At 47.3% G+C, this 20,399-nt stretch overlaps 8 protein-coding genes across 8 annotated transcripts; 5 read left to right on the plus strand and 3 right to left on the minus strand.

Moving 5' to 3' along the window:
* The first annotated feature begins 48 nt into the window (after window positions 1–48).
* V8C40DRAFT_238102 (fatty acid desaturase-domain-containing protein) lies at window positions 49–1,966 on the plus strand. Its single transcript, XM_083214378.1, has 4 exons — window positions 49–246; window positions 320–1,098; window positions 1,160–1,328; window positions 1,392–1,966. Exons 1-4 carry the CDS (start codon window positions 197–199, stop codon window positions 1,564–1,566), a joined length of 1,173 nt encoding a protein of 390 aa, XP_083076576.1. The 5' UTR covers window positions 49–196; the 3' UTR covers window positions 1,567–1,966.
* A 1,927-nt stretch (window positions 1,967–3,893) lies between these two features.
* V8C40DRAFT_273572 (uncharacterized protein) lies at window positions 3,894–5,414 on the plus strand (the record flags this gene model as incomplete). The annotated part of the gene is made up of 2 exons (XM_083220499.1): window positions 3,894–4,923; window positions 4,954–5,414. 2 exons carry the CDS (start codon window positions 3,894–3,896, stop codon window positions 5,412–5,414), a joined length of 1,491 nt encoding a protein of 496 aa, XP_083076577.1.
* A 659-nt stretch (window positions 5,415–6,073) lies between these two features.
* Window positions 6,074–7,730, minus strand: V8C40DRAFT_273574 (major facilitator superfamily domain-containing protein; the record flags this gene model as incomplete). The annotated part of the gene is made up of 5 exons (XM_083220500.1): window positions 6,074–6,670; window positions 6,727–7,119; window positions 7,182–7,365; window positions 7,424–7,507; window positions 7,564–7,730. 5 exons carry the CDS (start codon window positions 7,728–7,730, stop codon window positions 6,074–6,076), a joined length of 1,425 nt encoding a protein of 474 aa, XP_083076578.1.
* A 744-nt stretch (window positions 7,731–8,474) lies between these two features.
* Window positions 8,475–9,410, plus strand: V8C40DRAFT_273575 (Pyruvate/Phosphoenolpyruvate kinase-like domain-containing protein; the record flags this gene model as incomplete). Its single annotated transcript, XM_083220501.1, has 2 exons — window positions 8,475–8,573; window positions 8,646–9,410. The coding sequence occupies 2 exons, from the start codon at window positions 8,475–8,477 to the stop codon at window positions 9,408–9,410; spliced, it is 864 nt and encodes a 287-aa protein (XP_083076579.1).
* A 254-nt stretch (window positions 9,411–9,664) lies between these two features.
* Window positions 9,665–11,905, minus strand: V8C40DRAFT_273576 (uncharacterized protein; the record flags this gene model as incomplete). The annotated part of the gene is made up of 7 exons (XM_083220502.1): window positions 9,665–10,242; window positions 10,294–10,562; window positions 10,621–11,058; window positions 11,114–11,330; window positions 11,424–11,533; window positions 11,612–11,724; window positions 11,798–11,905. The coding sequence occupies 7 exons, from the start codon at window positions 11,903–11,905 to the stop codon at window positions 9,665–9,667; spliced, it is 1,833 nt and encodes a 610-aa protein (XP_083076580.1).
* Window positions 11,906–12,237: 332 nt separating this feature from the next.
* On the plus strand, window positions 12,238–13,794 carry V8C40DRAFT_165098 (maleylacetate reductase). Its single transcript, XM_083211524.1, has 3 exons — window positions 12,238–12,338; window positions 12,396–13,130; window positions 13,187–13,794. Exons 2-3 carry the CDS (start codon window positions 12,605–12,607, stop codon window positions 13,732–13,734), a joined length of 1,074 nt encoding a protein of 357 aa, XP_083076581.1. The 5' UTR covers window positions 12,238–12,338; window positions 12,396–12,604; the 3' UTR covers window positions 13,735–13,794.
* Window positions 13,795–13,949: 155 nt separating this feature from the next.
* On the minus strand, window positions 13,950–15,259 carry V8C40DRAFT_238109 (cyanamide hydratase; the record flags this gene model as incomplete). The annotated part of the gene is made up of 3 exons (XM_083214379.1): window positions 15,113–15,259; window positions 14,755–15,047; window positions 13,950–14,696 (listed from the first exon to the last, which is right to left on the minus strand). Coding segments are annotated over exons 2-3 (731 nt in total), but the record flags the coding sequence as incomplete, so codon positions are not given.
* Window positions 15,260–16,597: 1,338 nt separating this feature from the next.
* V8C40DRAFT_273579 (uncharacterized protein) lies at window positions 16,598–20,096 on the plus strand (the record flags this gene model as incomplete). The annotated part of the gene is made up of 7 exons (XM_083220503.1): window positions 16,598–16,653; window positions 16,752–17,076; window positions 17,169–18,477; window positions 18,951–19,079; window positions 19,142–19,407; window positions 19,468–19,746; window positions 19,860–20,096. 7 exons carry the CDS (start codon window positions 16,598–16,600, stop codon window positions 20,094–20,096), a joined length of 2,601 nt encoding a protein of 866 aa, XP_083076583.1.
* Window positions 20,097–20,399: the final 303 nt, after the last annotated feature.

Genomic DNA, 20,399 nt, shown 5'->3' on the forward strand with positions numbered 1-20,399 from the left:
CAGAAAATATGGATCGAGAGCTAAGGGGAGTGGAAAATTTAATGCCGTGCCTGACTATGGATCACCCTTTTCCCTTCTTCCTGCCTTAAGCTGGGTTCTGGGTGGGTTTAAAAAGAAACTTGACAGCTCTCTGGATCAAGCATCAGCAATCCCAATTCTCTCCCATTGAGTTGTTGGCTTACCTTGTTCCTTCAAGATGGCTACCACCACGACAGTGACCAAGCGCGGAGGCGCCGTGGCCTCAATGTCAGTTGGCCTCAATCCATCAAGTCTTTCCAGGCTGGAAAATTTCTCGTCGTGTGCTGACCCCCAGTTGTAGCAAGCTGCCCGAGGGTGAGAGTCGGTTTCCCGATATCAACACCATCCGGGCTGCCATTCCCAAGCACTGCTTTGAGCCATCCGTGGCCATCTCCATGGGCTATCTGGTGCGCGATGTTGTCATGATTGGAGCTCTTGGCTGGGCTGCCATCACGTACATTCCCACCATACCTGATTCCACTCTCCGAGCCATTGCCTGGATTGTCTATGGCTTCGTTCAGGGCCTGGTCTGCACTGGTCTTTGGATCCTGGGACACGAGGCCGGACACGGCGCCTTTTCCAAGCACGGCTGGCTCAACCACGTTGTCGGCTTCTTCTCCCACTCTGCTCTGCTGGTGCCGTACTACTCCTGGAAATTTTCTCACCACCGCCACCACATGTTCACCGGCCACATGGAGAAGGACATGGCCTTTGTTCCGAGGACCAAGTCGGACTATCTCAAGCGCGCAATGGCTTCCCTTGAGATGCTCGAGGATACGCCCGCCTACCAGTTCGTCACGCTGATGTTTCATCAACTCTTTGCCTGGCAGGTTTACCTCACGTTCAACATCTCAGCCGGCAGAGGTAGTCTTCAGAAGAACGCAAACACCATGTTCGGCAAGAGCCACTTCTCGCCAAACAGCGCCGTATTCCGCCGTAGCGAGGCTCCCTGGATTGCGCTGTCCGATGTCGGCCTCGGCTTGACCTTTTTCGCCCTGTACAAGCTCGCTGGCGTCGTGGGAACGAGCACCGTGCTGCTGGCTTATGCCCAGCCTTACTTCTGGGTTCACCACTGGCTGAGTATGTCTTTGAAATCGCCACTCCATGCCAAACGGAATTGCTAACGAAGTGAATGATTTAGTCGCCATCACTTATCTCCACCACACTCACATGGAGGTGCCTCACTATGCGGCCGAGAACTGGACCTTTGTCAAGGGTGCCCTGGCCACTGTCGACAGAGAGTTTGGCTTTGTTGGCCGCCACCTGTTCCACTGCATCATTGAGCACCACGTTGTTCACCACCTTTTCCCGTACGTTAGCAATCGAACGCTCTTTCAGGTTGGAGCTGCAAGCAACTAACATTTTCTCCTTAGCCGCATTCCCTTTTACTATGCTGGAGAGGCCACCGAGGCTATCAAGCCTGTGCTCGGCGATCTGTACTACCGCGACGAGCGGTCCTTCATTGGACAGCTCTGGACCAACTTCACCAAGTGCAAGTACGTGGTTGCCGATGAGTCGGCGCCTGGAGCTCTCAAGTGGGCGCAATGATTGAATGAATGATGCTGTTGGAAATTTATCGGCTCGGCAGGTTGGGTATTTCAGAGAAAATGGCGGTAAAACTCGGATAGAGGATCGGGTCGGCTTTGCACGGTCATTGGAGTTATTCTCATGAGATGGACCGGGTTTGCCTTTGTGCACAACGATAGACTATGAGGACACGGAAAATAGAGAGGCGGAGGCATCGCAACGTTAATAGATTTGATTTAACGGATTATAAAGACGCGCTTTTGCAATGAGACGATGATGAGAAGAGGTTGTTGGATGAAACTAAAAAATCAAGGTAGAAGAGGGGAGAGGACAGAAGATGGATTGTGATTTGACGAGCCGCGTCAGGTGACTGCATGTAGGCGACGCGACGGTACATGTACATGGATACATTCAATGTCTCAGGTCAGCTTAGAGAATATTGAAGAAACTGATGATGGTGATGATGATGTAAAATCGTCGCCGCAGTATTCATCTGTGCTCTCTCTCACGCGTCGCTGAACTACATCCGAGTTTCCGCGCACTCGTATTTGGGAATACAATGCGTCACCGATTGATCTTGATACCGAGCAGAGAGCCCAGCTTCAACTGCCAAGATATACAAGCCAGCAAATTATTTACCATGAACGTCTTCAAATGGCACATTTTGCATTGACAAATAAAGGTACCCAACACTCCGGTTAGATCCGTTATCCCAGGCCCAGCGCCCACGGTCCATCCAAGAAGTATTACATCGATCACGAACAAAAAACCACGCCAGATGATCACATCCTTATAGTTCATGCCATTACAGTAATCGCCAAACCGAATTACTGTAGATGCTTTATTGCGGACTTTGAATATGGGATGCAATGATAACAGCGATATGGCGTTACGCAAGTTGCCAAGCGCCCAAGGCTATCCCGCCTGTGATAAGGCCCATTTCTTTTTCCCGAAAGGAAGATGGCTTACAAAGATGGTAGGAATAATACGAAACGATGGACGTAGAAATGTTGTTTTACAACATAGAATGACGCAATGAATAAAATATATCACCTTAGTAGTACAGAACAACTGGTAGTGTTTTAAAAGAAGTACCTCAGAGTACATTTACATATACCTGTAGATAGTAGCCTCCAGTTGCATAGTATCAGCTAATAGCCTCTAGTTGATCTAGTATGAGCTGGCAGCTTCTAGTTGGTCTAGTATCAGAGATCAGCCTCCAGTTGGTCTAGTATCAGATAGTAGCCTCCAATAGTTATAGTATCAGGCAATAGCCCAATATTTCTCTTCCATGTCTTACAATATGTTGACTTCCAGTCGAGGGACGGTGGCCTATTTTTCGGGAAGATTGGTGCAGGAGGGGTTGAGGATTTTTTATGACTACGGGAACCCCTGCGGGGGAGAGAAGATTTTGATTCGTTTGTTTTCACAGATCCAGTTGAGGCCAGATTGGGTGAGCAATAATGGTCCAACGTCAGAGATCTTAAGACGCTGGGACAGCGTCTGAGTGGAAGGGGGCGTGATGGAAGGAAGGTAGACCCATTTCTCGTGCAGGAGAGAGAGAACTTAGAACATACACACTCACTTTAAAGTCCGACTCCGATTCCTATTCTGTGAGGCCCATGCTTTTCTTACAATATGTTGACTTCCATATATCCTACTCTCCCGATCTTCCCACTTCTCCTTCACAAAGACTTGATCTTTATTGAGTGAATGATTCACAAGCCGAGCTATCAAGTTGAAGATAGACAAATAACCAATAGTTATGTACAAAGAGAGACATAGAGGAGGATTCCTAAGAATTTCAACAGAAGAGAGGTAATCCATCACAATAGTCCTATCCCCATGGTGATTCCAAAGTATAGGATGTACAGCCTATACTAGAAGCTCTCTCTGTGAAACTTAAACTTACCTAGTACCTAGAAGTATAACAGACCTAGTTTCCTTCTATATCTGGCAAAAATGACTCATGCTAATCCTATACAATACCAAACTTAGTTCAGACTTACAATGATAGGATCAACCGCCATCGTAAATGAGCTCTCTTATCTCTTGCGTACGTGGAAACGCAAACAAATTTTCAGTCCCACCAAATAAACTTATAAGTACCCAGTAGTCGTGGAAGTAATCTTTTACTTTTGTCGGAAACCGAAACTTTCTTGTGCTGAACTTTAAGAGGAAGGTCCTATATAATGGGCTGTCCTTCCCATTCTAGTCTTCCGTAATCTCCTCTTTCTACACTACTCATACAAAAGCCTTGTTTTTCAGCGTCGACGACCTGCCTTCTGGAACACAAACCAAGTAAACTAAAGACCAGCTACTCATCAACCTCCCCATATTCATCTACCATGGAGCCATGCCATAATATTCAGCAACTCCCCCTGGAGCTGAGGTGGAAGATATGGTCTAAAGTTGGCGAAACAGACAGCTATACTCAATTGCTTCGCACAACCCGACTCATTCGATCCGACATTCTATCCCTTATCCCTGGCATAGGTCTTTGTTGCCAATGTTCGCCGTATAAGCCCTGTTCATGTGACAAATATATTGCCATCAAGAGACTCACTATCATTGTGGAACCCGACTGCTCTCCCCAATCCTGGCTCAAGTTCTCGGTCTCAGTGCTTCATGGTCAAGGAACATCTTGGAAGGTTGGAAGTCTGGATGACATGCTTGCACAACCTCTCCGTTACCTACGCCCAAAAGAAATATTCGTCGACTTCCAAGCTCCAAAGAAGGGTTACTACCAAACAAATTTCCTGATATTGCGCGCTAAGCTGTTTGACGTTTGCGCGGCTCTGGACCTTGTTCAAGCCCAAAATTCACGGTCGCTGCATCTGCATTTCAGCGATCCTTGGGCAAATTCTGGCAGTGGCCCAAATAAGCCGTTCTGGGAAAATCGACCCCGGATCTATGGGATGACACAAAAAGACATGATTCGCCTGGTACGTGGTGGGGATCTCAGACCGCTCATATATAATTTTGATCAACTTGGGAGGCGGGATGCCTTCCTATATTTTTACGAGATGATTTTGGCCCCGTTTTGTATGCATTGGGCTTGGAGGAACGCAAAGGTTACATTCGACAGGGAGCCTAAATTGAAGAGTACCTCATTCATCACATCGACGTTTGCAGCCGGCCGACGACATATCGTATATCATGGTGTCAATGCCTTACTCCTTACAGCGTGGGCCTATACCGAACAGCTCATGCGAGAGGGAAAGATGAAAGAATCTGAAGAAGAGTTTGTGCCTCAAATCGAAAATCATAAAGACATACGTGTGAAATGGGCCTCTCAGGAGTTTCATCATAGCTCTTGGCAAAAAGCATTTGAGTGTTATCTCAACTTTACCATCGCCACCTCCGAAAGCTTTCAGCGTATTATGGATGTCGGAATGTCGTAGACAGCAAATTTGCCTGAAACCATTTGGTGGCATTTGGACAACTCTCCAAAAGACGCATTCTCAGAGAAACACCCTGGATCTGCTGAAGGGGCAGGGAATATGGGCTTTGAGATTGGCACCTGGACATGGAACCATGATATCATACGACGAAGATATCACGAATGGGTTCAACTCTGGGACGATTCGCTATATCATCTCTTCGATCCCAATTTGTTCGAGTCATTTTATTCGCTCCTGGATTTGCATCATAGACCAACCCTGGAGTTTTACATAGAGGGAGTTTCAGAGTTTGAATCCATGTCGGATGAAGAGAACGAGATTGTACCCTACGAGGAGTTTGAAGCACATCAGCTGAGATACATTTGGCCACTCAGCTGGAAATGGCAGCGTAGCTCGGGTTGGAAACGTCGGCGATGCTTGGAATCTGTAATTAGTTTCTACATGAGCTTACACCGCCTAGCTTAGCCGTATGTAAACCGTTGAGTTGTCACATGGATCTATCTGACCCGTCTTTAGTCAAGCCTACATCTCTGTTTGCTCTTGTTTGCTCTTGTTTGTAGCCAGCTTTTCCCACTTTCATAGCATCAGACAGGGTTCACCTTCTCAAATTCGTCAGCTGTCATAAAGTTAGGCCCGAAAAATAGACCAAGTCTTTTGCGCAATATGGCAACGGTGCAATCTTTTATGGCACAAGGCAAGATAGCTGTGGTAATGGTTCCGGCGAAGGCTGACCCGTGCCGCCCCCAGCGTTGCTAACTAGTATGTAGAATTTTATATATAAGTGTACTCTGAGCTACCTCTTTAACACCCAGATACTACCAGCTACTACCAGCTACTACCAGCTACTGCGATACTTTATGGGCAACTGAGGAGATCAAACGCCTTGTGAAATGCTTTAAACAAAGACAAGAGAAAAGTGGAGGAGTGTTAAGCTTGGAATTTAGAAGATGGCGCATGTTTGAAGAATCAGATACGTTGGAAGCAGTCGCTGGGGGGTTAGCTACATACGGTCGCCCTTTTCGAAGGTTTCTTGTATACTAGGATAGACATCAACAACTTGGGGCTAGAGTAAAAAGAATGCATAATATATCATAAACCCTATGAATCATATCTCCAAGGTGAAATTACAAGGTATACAGTGTGACCCTCTGTCCAGAGATATCTGCCTCCCTTTGTAGCTTAACATTCTCCCTCCGGAGCAAGATCTTCAGCAATGAAGAGCACCCAATACTAATAAAAGAAAACACCATCATCAGTATCATGGCGAGCGCATACCGAGGTTCATCTTGTGGTCGGAAAAAGTATGGACTCCAAATATTACCCAGCTGAGCAAGCAAGTTAATAATAGCCGTCGCAGCAGCTCGCTTTTCAGGCGTCTGATTAAGCGTACTCGCAGCCCACGAGTATACCATGGCATTGGCCGCAAAGGCGCCGGAGCAATAGAGGAAAGACGCAAAGTAGCGAGCTCCAATGTTTAGCGTTGCTGTGGAGATGATGAAACCTACAGCTGCAACGGCCATCGGTATCGAGATGTGATAGCTTCGTTCGTTGTGACGGTCACTTGAGTAGGCGACTGCAAAGGAGACCGCAGCGCCAAAGAGGTATGGGGGTGCCGTGAGGACAAGTGTGATGGTCTGTGAGCCGATGTGGAAGCCGCTTACGATGGTAGGGAAGAAGTAGTTGAATCCGTAGGCAGTATGGTTGGAGCAAAGGAGGAGTGTCTGGAAGCACAAGATGTGAGCCACGGACAATAAATGTGCGGTATGGAGCAACTTACAAATATCCAAGTTCGGTAATCCCTAAGTGCTAGACGCACGCCGTACCAAACAGATCGGTCTGCTTCGGGGAGCGACACACGATCAAGAGCCATTCTCTTCGCGGCTAGCTCTCGTTCCTCCTCTGTAAAGAGCCACCTGCCACTACCAGTCTTGGATTCGATGTAATCTGGAAGAAGAAAGAAGGCGACCAAGGCCGCAAAGAAGCTGCCTGAGCCGTCAATGATGAAGAGCCACTGCCAGCCTGCGATGTTTCTGGCTCCATCAAGGCCGGAGAATACACCGGCTGCAATCAAGCCTGAGAACGCGGTTGCGAGAACAAGGCCAGAATACAAGACGGCAGTGCGTAGGGCTAGCTCTTTTCTTGTGTACCAGCAGGACAAGAGATAGAAGGCCTTTTATAAAGCAGACGTCAGCATCTTCATTGTTTTTTTAAACAGAGTCAGTTGGAACTCACGCCTGGGAAGAAGGGAGCTTCCACAATTCCTAGAAAGAAGCGAACCGCAACAAGGCCTCCATAGCTTGTTGCGGCTGCTGTGGCGGCTGACACGCATGACCAAATTGCGACACAGGCAGGCAAGTAAATGCTGGGCCTGATGCGAGTGATGAGCATGTTGGATGGCAGCTGGGCAAGCATATATCTATCTTTTCGTTAGACACTGGTGGCCAAAGAGGCAAATGCTCAGAGTATAGACTGACCCAACATTCAAGATGGATACAGCTGTATTGAAATCGTCGCCGGTTAATCCGAGGTCCCTCTCAAAGGTGTTCAATCTAGCTTGACTAAGGTTCTAAGTCAGCATGTAATTCCACAAGTTCAATCTCCAAAGGTGTCATACGAGATGTTGTTTCGATCCAAGTAGTTAAACAAGTATAAGATCCATACTACCGGCAGCAGGGTCATATCAAGTTTACGGACCAATCTTTTTTCGCGAGCCCGCCATTCCGGTGTCTCAAGTAATTCCTCTTGGGCAAGCCCGCCCTTCTCAGTGCTGATATCAGGCATTGTTTCCAGGTGCTCGTGACCGGATGCGTTCTCCTTCACCGGAGTAGCAGCCACATCACTCTTGGAGACTGTGTCTGAGCTCATGGTGAAGTCTCTGGAACGACCGTTGAGTGAAGTATGTTCAAAGTATTTGCATTGACAGCATGAATGGTGCCTGTAAGAGAGAGGCCAGAACCAAGAGAACACATCAGGATTGAAAGAAAAGCAGTCGATGCATCGTGGAAATATATACTTTCAGGCTTACACGCACAAGATGAAGAGCAACAGTGCAGAGTGTAACCCGGACCGGCAGACCAACGGACGCGGGGACCCCAGATATTACCCCAGTGATTAAACTTTGTCGGACCTAAAATCAAGGAAAACCTGGGGTAGAGTGCTGGTGAGGAAATAGGGGGCGAGCTATTGTCTGGCGCTCAGCAACAGAGTCGCCGATCGGCATCGCAAGCTGGCCGATCGGAGAGGAAACGCCGGTCGGCCCTCCGTCCGGCGAGCGATCGTCTCCTCAATGATGAACTGTAAATCTGATGATCACTCAGACTCTGGAGATATATAAAACTGGATAAAAACTTTCAGATTTGGATCAAAAAGTTCTCACAGTAATTCTCATAAACAGCTTTTTCTTCTCTTTCCATTCAATAGCTCGCTTTCGCCAACTTCGCCAAAATGACTTACACAAACGGAAATGCAAACGGGCACAATGGACATGCCGCCACCCCCACTCCCGCAGCAACTCGGCTCCGAAAGATGCTCACAGAAAGCGATGAGTTAATCGTCATGCCAGGTGTCTATGATGGTTTCAGTGCCAGAATTGCTCTGGAAGTTGGATTTGATGGTCTCTACATGGTAAGCATCCCCCCAGCTGCTCTCCACTATCGACATGATTTGAGCCTCCCATGATGCTAATATTGCACCTAGACGGGCGCCGGAACATGTGCTTCAAAGCTTGGACAGCCAGACTTGGGCTTTGCCTCACTCAATGACATGAGAGAGCATGCTGAGATGATTGCGAATCTCAACCCCCGCATCCCTCTGATTGCTGACGCTGACACGGGTTATGGCGGACCCAACATGGTTGCTCGCACGGTGGCGCAATACCACCGCAGCGGTGTCGCGGGTCTGCACATTGAGGATCAGATTCAGACCAAGCGCTGTGGACACCTTGGGGGCAAAGAAGTCGTTAGCGTTGACGTCTTTCAGCAGCGCATCAGTGCTGCCGCTGCCGCCCGGGACAAGTTGGCGTCTGACATTGTCATCATTGCCCGAACAGATGCTCTTCAGACACATGGCTTCGAAGAGGCGATCCGTAGGCTGAAGGCTGCAGCCGCTGCTGGTGCTGATGTTGCATTCCTTGAGGGCGTGACCACCAAGGAAGAAGCGCGAGAGGTGTGCCGTTCGCTTGCACCAACCCCAGTTCTCTTGAACATGGTTGAGAACGGAGCTACACCATCCTGGACAGTGGCCGAAGCAAGGGAGCTCGGCTTCAGAATCATCATCTATCCCTTTGCGGCCCTTGCCCCAGCGTATGAAGCCATACGCAGCACATACTTGCGAATCAAGGAGACTGGCGTCACTGACATTGATCCGACTTTTACCCCCAAGAAGCTGTTCACAGTTGTAGGCTTGAAGGAGGCGACTGCGGTAGATGTTGCAGCTGGAGGGCAGCTGTACGAAAAGGTGTAATTCTAGTTGATATTTGAGAAATTTTTGTGTCCATAGATAATGCGGAAAATAGAAGCGGGTATGAGCATCATGACGATTACCACGTTTTTACTACGGCACACGCTCGACCTCATCGGTGAATTTTGTATCTGCGATGCATTAGAAGTATCATCCCTGCCATCCCAAGTTAAATCCATCTGCAAGACTACTCAAATGATCGAACATCATGGCGTCTTGCATGTCTTCAGAGCTGAATAGCGGCTGTGCATTCAATGTTAGCGAGGACGGGCGTAATCCGGAATCATCAACTTATCTTGTGTTTCTTCAGAGTTTTCATTATCGCCACCGTCAGATTGGAAATGTTTTCGCCATTCCCAAAGCGAGTCGTAAACGATGCTCATGCTAAGGCGAATTCGAACACGCAGGCGCAAAGCGTCAACGGAGTCACCGCTAATGACTCGAGGATCCGGCAGAGTACAAAAGAAACCAATGACGTCGCTGAGACGGCCCGGGAGATCGTTATTCGCAACCGACATCTTTCGCAGTGACGATATGGCGGCATCAAGCAGTCTTTTTCCAGCTTCAATATCCAGTAGCTTTTCGAAATACCCATTCATCATCACCTTGAGAATGATAAAGGCCGCAGAGACAAACACCTGGTAACAGAAGAATGGGCAGTAATGGAAGAATCCACTTTCCTGGTTGTCCATCTCGAGGCACTGCTCTATCAGTGAATAGGCAGTTTGGTATAATACAACGATGCGATCGGAGTATCCATCGACACTAGGTTCGTCAAAGAGGTAGAATGAGTGGAGATGAAGGCGGGCGGCGGCGAGATAGTAACGAGTTATGGCTGCGCAGTCATTAGCATAATTGGCGGGCTTGAGAGGGGCAAATCCATTACGCGTCATATTTATTGCCTCGCGCTCCAGGTCCACGAGGGACGCGTTGAGAAGTCGGTATAGTGATAGCCGCTCACGAGCTGACATGAATCCGGCAGGGTCGAGAGCATTGGATGTCAGTGCTTGAGACACTCTATATCGAAACTGCTCGATGCGAAGATGCCATCTCAGAGCAATATCGTGAGGTAATGACATTGTTGACTCGGGTGCAACCGTGAGGGACCAATCGTGCATTTGTATCGTAGCTGGCAGGCCGCATCCGACACTTACGCTATGAGAGCATTAGATATGTAGTGACAAAAATGAAGTTTGGAGAAATGTGATTTCACCTTTGTGCGACAATATTGCAAGCTTCCCATGTCTTGACCCATTCGGAGTACTCATACACGCTGAGATGCAGAGGAACCTTGACAAAGTCCTCTGCGTTGAGGGCGCGATGTAATCCCATTTGCGTTCCAATCTGCACCATCATGCCCGCCAGCATATACGTTGGATCTGCAGTGCTGCTGCTTGTCGGAAAAGGCCATGTACAAAGAATCACCAGGCTTTGCACTGCTCGGAGTGAATATGGAATAGAACGAAGGGTTTTCCACAGATAGTCGGTAACGCTTCTCGCGAGCTTAGGCAGTAGTGTGGGATGGCTTTGTAGTCTTCGGGCGGCGACAGAAATGACGGACCAAAAAAGCAGCTCAGATGACTCGTAGTATTCATGAAGCGAGGTGCTTGGGTCCAAAAACGGTAGATATGGGTGGTAGTGAAGTATATAACTGCACATAATGTCAGTTTGTTCTTAGCCAAAAGCCGCCAGCCTTTCTTCCTCACATGAGATACAGCTCGTCAATCTCTCCGACAGACAGTTCAACATTGCCCAGTCTCCTGGCCCTTGGAATGGTAATGATCGATCTCCGCGGTGCCTGGGGTTGGTCGATAACAGGTTGTGTAGTCAGTCCCGGGACACGAGAGCTCTCTTTTGGATCTGGTGATACGCCAGACGCCCCGGATACCGATGATACAGCTGCCTCACTAATGCGCGCCTCGGCTAAGACGCATCAACCAGGATATGATGTTAGTCTCTCATGGCTGACCAGCAATAAACAGTGATGTATCCGTGAAAAGAGCTGGATATACTAACAAGGGGCTGCTGGAGTTAGGATTGGCCATTCAAGTGCAGCATTGGTAGTTTCGTGAGTGGCTAATTGACGTCTAAGTTCTCTGACTTCATTCTCCAGCTCAAAGGATTTCCTAGATATGAATGAGATATATGTTAGACGACTCTCTTTTCCTCAGAAAACTAGACATTTCTCATTTTGAAATACTTGCCTTCTCTTCCGTGTCCTTCGGAAATCGGTGTCTACTTTGCATGCAAGACTCAGTCTCTGGCACCGAGAACACGTACTTGGGGCGCTGTCGCCGGCCACCAAATCACATCGAAGCTGCAAAGGCTGTAAGTTCGCTGTTGATATATGGAATAATCAAGAAGATAAGAATCGTCAACAAATCTCGTACTTTTTGCTGCTTGCACTCATTGCAGGCCCTTCGCCTTGGCTGTTTGGTTGGTTCGCCTTGTGGCTCAGCTCGGGCCGTGGGAACGGTGGGAGTGACTTGTGAAGACATTTGCAGGCATTGGGCAACTCGACCTGGCACACGCCCCGTTGCCTGGAGAGCCGTCTTTTGAAGTCTTTAGAATCACGACAATATCCCTCGATTTTGGTGAATTATTGAGAGCCATAAGAACATGAAGTAATGCTGAGTTCGGGCAGGCGGACAGATGGCTCACGGCCAATGTCCGGCACGTGACCACATTTTGCTCTGGAAATGGAACGCATTTGATCCTATTCGCTACCCTGTAGCTGGCCATTTCATTTCGGGGGATTTTATTTGTTTTAAGATCACAATAACATGCAAACTAGATACTTGGTGTACAATTTTCCTCGGCCTCAATGAATGTTGCAGCGATAGGAGGCTATTTAATCACGCTGTGAATGAAACGCTGAGTTTTCTTTCTTATAATGAATGAGCTCGGTGGACCGGAATCAAACCTTACTAAGTGCTGATTCATGACAACGAAATGCTTGAATGCATCAACGTTTAACCTGTGTCATAGCTTGGTCACCCGCAAAAGAGACATGCGCTAAAGCATTGAGCCCCAAAGATTTACGTTTTGGCTTTAAGCTGACATATCGCCATCTGGGCACATACACATATATATGCAGATGCCTTTCCCTGCCGTCGACAATTAGCTGTCGTCAAGACTAAGTGCACTTATTATTCATACTGACCGTTATATTAAGCACTTCCTAAGCCACCCCAAAAATGGTTTCTTACGAGTACAATGAAAGTAACCAAAGAGTCCTCTTTGGAGAAGACAGCCTTTCCAAACTCCCCTCCGAACTCTCCAAACTTGGCTGTACCAAACCACTCATCCTCACAACGCCCAGCAAGGCATTCTATGTTGACGATGTCGCCAAACTTTTGAGCGGCCAGATTGCTGGCTCATTCACCCGAGTCACTATGCACACGCCCAAAGAGGTCACTGAAGAGGCTTTGGAGTACTCCACGCATGTGGATGCCGACTGTTTTGTGTCAATTGGCGGTGGCAGTGCTGTCGGCCTTGGTAAAGCATTGTTTGTTCGGACGGGGTTGCCTCATATCTGCATTCCGACGACATACGCAGGCAGTGAAATGACGCCGATTGTGGGCCAGACGGAGAATAGGGTAAAAGTTACTCACGTTGATCGCAAAGCGATACCCGCAGTAGTCATCTATGATGTGAAGTTGACATTGACACTACCAACAAACATAAGTGCAACGAGTGGCCTCAATGCTATGGCCCACGCTGGTATGTGGACATCAACAAGCTACACCTGCAATCTCTAACACAAGTACAACATATAGTGGAGGCCTTATATGCTCTAGACGCCAACCCGATTACTAGCACGTTCGCCATCAAAGGCATACAGACCTTGTCTACATCGCTGCCCCAAATAATGCAAAATCCCAATGATATGGCCGCTCGTTCAGATGCTCTGCTTGGTGCTTGGCTTTGCGGCAAATGTCTTGCCGGGGCCAGTGTATCATTGCATCACAAGCTCTGTCATGTCCTTGGAGGCACCTTTAATCTGCCTCACGCTGAAACGCACGCCATTATTTTGCCTCGTGCGCTCGCATATCTAGCCCCAAGTATCCCCGGAGTTATGAAGGAGTTGGCAGAAATTATCCCGGATAGTGATGGGAATGCTGTCAATGGTCTGAACAAACTGTTATCTAAACTGGGGATTACTTATAGCCTCAAGGATCTTGGAATGAAAGAAGAAGGTATTGATTTGGCAGTCGAAACACTGCTACAGAAGCCATTTTGGAGTCCTAGAACGATTGAGAAGGACGCAGTAAGAGAGCTGTTGAAGCGAGCATGGGATGGAAAACCGGCGCAAATTGCAGAATGAGAGGTTATTACCTAGAAAAATTTCCGGCTGTATATAATTATTCACGAACTTATAAAGCTCATTCAGATTCAATCTCCACCTTCTCAATCTTGTCGCTATAGCCTGCCATTATTGACTGTTGTTATTCACTAATATTAGCGTGGATGAAGCAAAACAGCTTTGACTAACTACAAAACCTAATAGCACATGTCAATTGGCAAAAGAAATAGTTCAAGTAGCCGCGGCATCAAGCTGCATGATGTGCTCTTTGTATTCTTAGTATCTATGACTGAGTGAGTGAAAGAGGGCGTTTACCCCAAACAGGTTAAGAATTTCTCATGTAAATTTTATATCACAAGGAGTGTGTAGAATTGAAACATCTCACACTTAGGTCCTCCGTCTCTTGAATTCCAATGACACATGGCTTGTGTAGGACTATATCGCCGTAAAAGAAAAGACATCTGGCTCTTACTCATATTGTTGCATAAAGGTGTTGTTGAGAATTACCTTGGAGAAGTCAGGAATATGAGTGCTATGGCACCACGGCTTGAGCTCCTCCTCTCGATCAATTGTTTTCGCAAAGCATCCAAGCCACCCCGTGCGATGGTAGGCCTTGATGACATCCTTGAGAGTGTCGCTGTGGATGATTTGCGTAATGTTCTTGACATATGGGTGGTTGCTAGCGTTGTCGTAAATAGTGGCTAGCTGGATAACTTGGCCCAGGAACGTGATGTTGCCAACTGTGCCAAGATCCTGGTGACGGATAATAGTCTCAGCAATAGCCTCGGCTTGGTCTTTGGAGGCTCCAAGCTCTAAAAGGAGGTTGAGGGCCTTGAATCCTCCATAAAACTCAAATGACATGTTGGTGGCAGCCAGGTTTTCCTCAGCAGTACCAATGTCATGTAAGAGGGAGACTAGAGCAAGAGTCGAAGGAGAGAATGTGTCGGCATGCTCGGGGAATTGTTGTTTAACAATGGCGCTGGCTATGTAAAGGTATGTTAGTTATGCAGACATACTTATTGGATATTCGAGCTTTCATACCGAAATAGAATACTCTCATGCTGTGATTGAAAGTCTCGATAGGTAGCTTTTCTTTGGCATAGCTTTGGGCTTTAGCGACGATAGGATCATCACTGGGGAATTTGATGTCGGCGACAAGAAGCGGTCCTGGGACATTCTTGAATGGCTCGCCGTTGAAGAGCTTGCTTGGGTCCAATGGCATGGAGGTCCAGCCGTTCTGTTGAATTTGAGTTGCCGACATTGTGATGAAGGTATGTAATAACAGATAAAATGTTATTTAAGATAAAGTGTTACAGTATATAAGATATATATGTCTGGGGTGTTGGTGGTTGACCATGTTAGAGATGGGTTCGGAGCGATGACGTAAGCGGACACTCACAGCAAATACGGCAGCGATGCCTTGAAATCGAGAATTCAGGCAGCGACAAGGTAAAAAGGTAGTGTAGAAGAAGTGAATTGACCTTTTTTTAATGCGGGATCTTCAATTCAATTGTAAAAATGGATAGTTGTTGATGATTGTTAGAAATGCTGATGAATCTGAGAGAGAAATCTTTTTCTCGGAAAGCCAGAATTGTCGCGACTTAAATACAACTTTGCTCTTGGATTGAATGCCTGAAACGACGGCCTTACAGCATCACAGGTTTCCTAATCGGGTAATCAGGTGGCGGGGCAAGAATGAGTTGACCAAACCGCCAATTATTAATGCCGCGGCGGTTCCGGAGAATGATGAATAAGAGCCGAGACTAGCGATTGAGTCGAGACATGCAACGATTCGAATTGCACGACGGATTATTTGAATTTCCCAACGAGAGATTAATGGAAAGCAAAAACAAATATAGTTGCATACCATGTAGACTGATGCACAGTGTTTTCACAAGACGCAGCGGGGTTCAATTATGATTAGAATTATTATAGCTATTATCAGATCATAACTTTAAAGATCCATTTAAGCTTCGATTGTTAGATATGGTGAAATATTGTCGAAGCTTGAATTGAACGAGATGCCATCGCAGCTCAGAAGCACATTTGTTAGATTACATGAATAAGTGCTTACAGCTAGCCAGATCTTTGCCTCAAAACACAGTGTCCATTCGTGGATAATAATGAGCAGCCCATCAGGAAGAATAGCCTGTTTAAATGGGTAGAACAATTGGCAGAGTTGTACAGTAATTCTGTCTTGTACGTACTGTCTTTGCAGCTTCCCGGAGATACAGTCTCTTCTTTTAGCGTATCCGGCTTGTATCCGGGCGTTTAGTCCCTCGTGTATCCGGTCCAAGTAGCGTCTGGTACTGGCAATGCTTTTTCCCAGTAATGCAAGACAGTCATACTAGGCCACTGCAGTTGCAGCCGGAGTAATGCTGTGTACACCAAAAAGGCAATGCTTAAGGATACTTACAGCCACGTGCCTGAATGCAGAGACTCTGTGAATCTGATGGCTACAGGTGGCCACAGGTAGTCAAATAGTTGACCAATATTTACGCATTTCGCCTCTATACACTTACGCAAACACTTTGTGAAACTTCTTATTATTCGATTCCAGAATTAACGATCCAAATATGTACAGGCCACGGAGCATCTGTTATTCGCGTCACATGACGGAGTCTCAATAGCATCAAAGACCCTTAGTTCGCCGGCTTGACACGCTAACCTCATTTGCCCAAGAACTCACTCTGGGGTGCATGATTTCTCCAACTCTTCCTTCAGCTACCACATTAGGCTGTATCGCCTCATCAAGGGCACGCTTCCTTCCTATGACTTGAAAGGACAAATTATTTAAACGTCTTTTGTATGCGTAACTGTGGATACACATACTTAGTCGGATCATCCCGATAGAACGCTGCGGCTTCCTACATATGATGGCATCATGAACGCGATCTCTCCACAACGCGCTGGGCCAGCGAGGCGCTATAACAGGTCACGGTGCGGGTGTTTGACTTGCAAGTGAGGCTTCCTTCCACTCATATTACAACTATACAGAGTACTTCAGGGCAATTTACTGACAAGTAATGAATACACAGGCGTCGCAAAGTAAAGTGCGATGAGCAACGGCCAAGATGCTCTCATTGCGAGCGACTGAACTTGGAGTGCAAATGGCGACCACATCACGCCCCTGCGTTGTCAAAGCAACGACAAGATGCAAATGGCGAAAGCGGTACATCCAGTAACCAACTGACTCTATCTCCGTCTACTGATAGATCACCAACTACGTCTGGTTTAAGAACGCTGCAGGCTATGGATGAAGTGTTTGACTATGCTAGCTTTATGTGGGATCCCGGCAGCAGTCTTTGGCAACAGGAAAGCCCAGATATGGCAACCGCAATTGCGATTAGCACGAATGCCATAGTAAGTACCGTTCATCCAATTTGCTAATACTCATGCATCTATTCTTTCTACATATAATTGACGGCGACTTCTGATACTCACGCTTTCAATAGGAGCCTACTGCATATATAGGCAGGCATATGGATCCTCTGATCATGAATTCATATTCTGATATTGCGACCATTCAAGAAAATGGAGACCAGAATTTGGATCAGAGTGCATCTGCTACAAGCGAGAGGCTAATGGAGTTCTTCGCCAAGTCCGCCACCCCGCCTATCCTTGCCGGAGTTGAATCTCAGAGGAAGTGGTTCTCAATCCGTCAAGGCCTTGTCACAATGTCGAAAAGCTCTCGCGTCCTACGTTGTGCCATCTTGGCATTCTCAAATACCCTTCTCTGTCGCAGCAATATGTCCTGGGCCTTTGCCGACCAAAACCACTACGAAGAAGCTACCATGGAAGTCGAAGCCCAAGATCCAGATTCATTCAATGAGCATAGCCTCGCACGTGAATGCCTCCTTGCCGCTTTATTCTTTTTGAGCTACGTTGGGATTATAGAAAGCAAACTCGACACGGCGCATCGTTATCTCAAACAGGCATACACAATATTCCAGAAGGGGAATAAAGCCTCATTCTCCCATGTTGAAAAGCAAGTCCTTCTTTGGATCCGGTTGTTGGATGCCAGAGCAGTGTCAGCCGGTGGCGAGGGACTATTTCTGTCACGAGATGACGAAATTGAACTCGTAGATGCCTCTCCTGCGAGCTTCGATGCTGAGACAGATGAAATTGCGAGAAGCCAAGATGCTTCCAGTGATGACATCGAGGACGTCTTGTTCCAAGTCCTCTACCAGCCCGGCATCGTCTTTTTCCAAAAGGTACAAAGCTTCATGGGGCGCATCTCAAAGATTGATCCCTGGCATCGATCAAGAGGAACTGTCGAAGACGAGATCGAAGTCATGAACATTGGCGCTTCCATTGCGGCCGACCTCCGCTCATTGTACGATCAGCGCCCACCACTCATGGACTATGCCGTCGCGGGAAAGCTGTCGGAGCCTCATATCTCGGCGCACCTGGCTTTTACCATCACCAGAGCTTTTCGCACGTACTTGTCCAACTACTACGCCAGCAAAGTCCATCTTCATCGCGTCGCTTACAAACACCTGCCGTTGACCAAGGAAGCAGCTGATGCCCTTGGTCAAATTCGCAAGCTGGCGCACCAAATCTCGTCTGATCTCGCTCCTGACGACTCGCTCCCGGTAAATATGCTCTGGCCTCTCTTAATGCTGGGCGTAGAAGAGCAGGATCAAGATGAAAAAGCGTGGATTCGAGCTCAGATTGTGAGCATGGAGGGCGTCGCGGGGAATGCAAGAATCACGGCGCAAGTCCTCGAAGAAGTTCAAGCTCGCCAAGAAGCGTCAAAGTCCCGTGCGGATATCCGATCCGTGATGCATGCAGTTTTTAATTCCTGTTTTGCAATCTTGTGATCAACCAAGCATAGAGTGGCAGAGGCGATGGTGGTGTCCGCTCGGGTCGGCAATGTCGGGAATAATGAGTCGTCGGCAACACAACCCCACGCCCATCGCCTCGATTGAAGCACAAGTAAGGTGATATAATCAGTCATCTAGACGCGGGGAGACTTTCTCGCGTCTAGCTACCCCATCCGGGGTCTAATGCAATTTCTAGGAAGTCCGATACAGGCTTCACCAGGTTTCTCAGTCTTATCATTATCTATTCCACGGAGTGATATATAAGACTCTGAACGGTATCCTGAGCATTAACAACCTTCTCCGAGAAATCTTGCCGCCTCACATTCTTTGAGACAACACACCATTGAAAGACAGCACCAGAAGCTTTCGATCTCTTCCTTCTATCAGCAGCAATGGGCTCTTTGCAAGCAGTCAGGTCGTTTCCGCCCGGTATTCATGTGCCTAGTTTAACCTGGTTCGGCAGCGACGACTCTCAAGAAATAGACTGGGATTTACAAGAAAGACACTTGAACTTTGTCATCACTTCTGGTCTTCATGGCGGTTAGCACTTTTGCATTTTTCCTGGTAACACAGCAACAGTAGCTAACGAGAATTTAATCTAGTCGTCATTGCTGGAACTAATGGTGAAGCTGTGACATTGACTCAGGATGAAAAGATCAAACTTATCACAATGACGCGTCGCATTGCGACTCAGGCTGGAAGACCAGACATCACGATTACTGTAGGATGTTCCGGACAGTGCACACGAGATGTCATTGCAGAAACGAAGGCGGCAAAAGAAGCTGGTGCCGATTTTGTCTTGGTACTTGTACCCAGCTATTTCCATTTTGCGATGAATAAAGACAGCATTGTTGCATTCTTTGAAGAGGTATGACAACCGTTCACTTTATTCCGAGTTGCGAAGCCAATACTGACTCACAATGTGTAGGCAGCTGATTCGAGTCCGCTTCCCATCGTGATATACAACTTTCCCAATGTTGTCGCCGGACTCGATGTCGACTCCGAGATGCTGGATCGACTAGCCAAGCATAGTAATATCGTTGGTGTAAAGCTGACATGCGGTGGAATCGCCAAAGTGTCTCGCATTGCTGCTACATACAGCCCCGACCAATTCAGTGCTCTTGCTGGTCAAAGTGATTGGCTCGTTCCAGCACTATCTGTCGGCAGTACAGGCGCCATCACTGGAATAGCAAATCTATATCCCAAGGTGAGTTTGATGCAACGATGTTTTGCCATCAAGCAGTGAGCATTGCTGACACAACGATTTCTCAAACTTCAAAGACATGTATACGAATCTACGATCTGTTTGTGGCAGGCAAGGTGAAAGAGGCTACGGCACTGCAGTTGGAGCTCGCAAAGATGGAATGGGGCTTTGCCAAGGGTGGTATCAACGGCACAAAATGGGTAGTAGCAAGGCTGCGTGGTTATCCCGAAGAAAGCTGCCATTGTCGGCGACCATACCCAAAGTATGACAATAAAACGCAGCAAGAATGGATTGTTGGCGTGGTTAGCGCCCTAGAAGCGACTGAGAGAAGCATTGCCAAGGGTTCTACATAGAGGCGGTAGCATCATGAGCGTTGATCATCCACGTTGGGCTTGACAGTATGATACATAAGAAGAGTCTCTTGATAGCAATATGAAAAGCCATATTATATCGGAGACAACAATAATATGCCTATGAGTACCTAACATGACTCAATGATATGCATGTACTTTTTATCTTTACTTTCCATTGGCATATGAAACTAGTAACACTGCGGTATACAAAGTGATGAAACATGTTTCTACGTCATGCGGTCATATAACTTGGCATCGTATAAGCCTCTACAATCTCCAGTGTGTCTAGACCGAGCTGACGAC

The sequence above is a fragment of the Trichoderma camerunense genome (assembly GCF_050948025.1).
Source record: "Trichoderma camerunense strain CBS 138272 chromosome Unknown V8C40scaffold_4, whole genome shotgun sequence".
Classification (NCBI taxonomy): domain Eukaryota; kingdom Fungi; phylum Ascomycota; class Sordariomycetes; order Hypocreales; family Hypocreaceae; genus Trichoderma; species Trichoderma camerunense.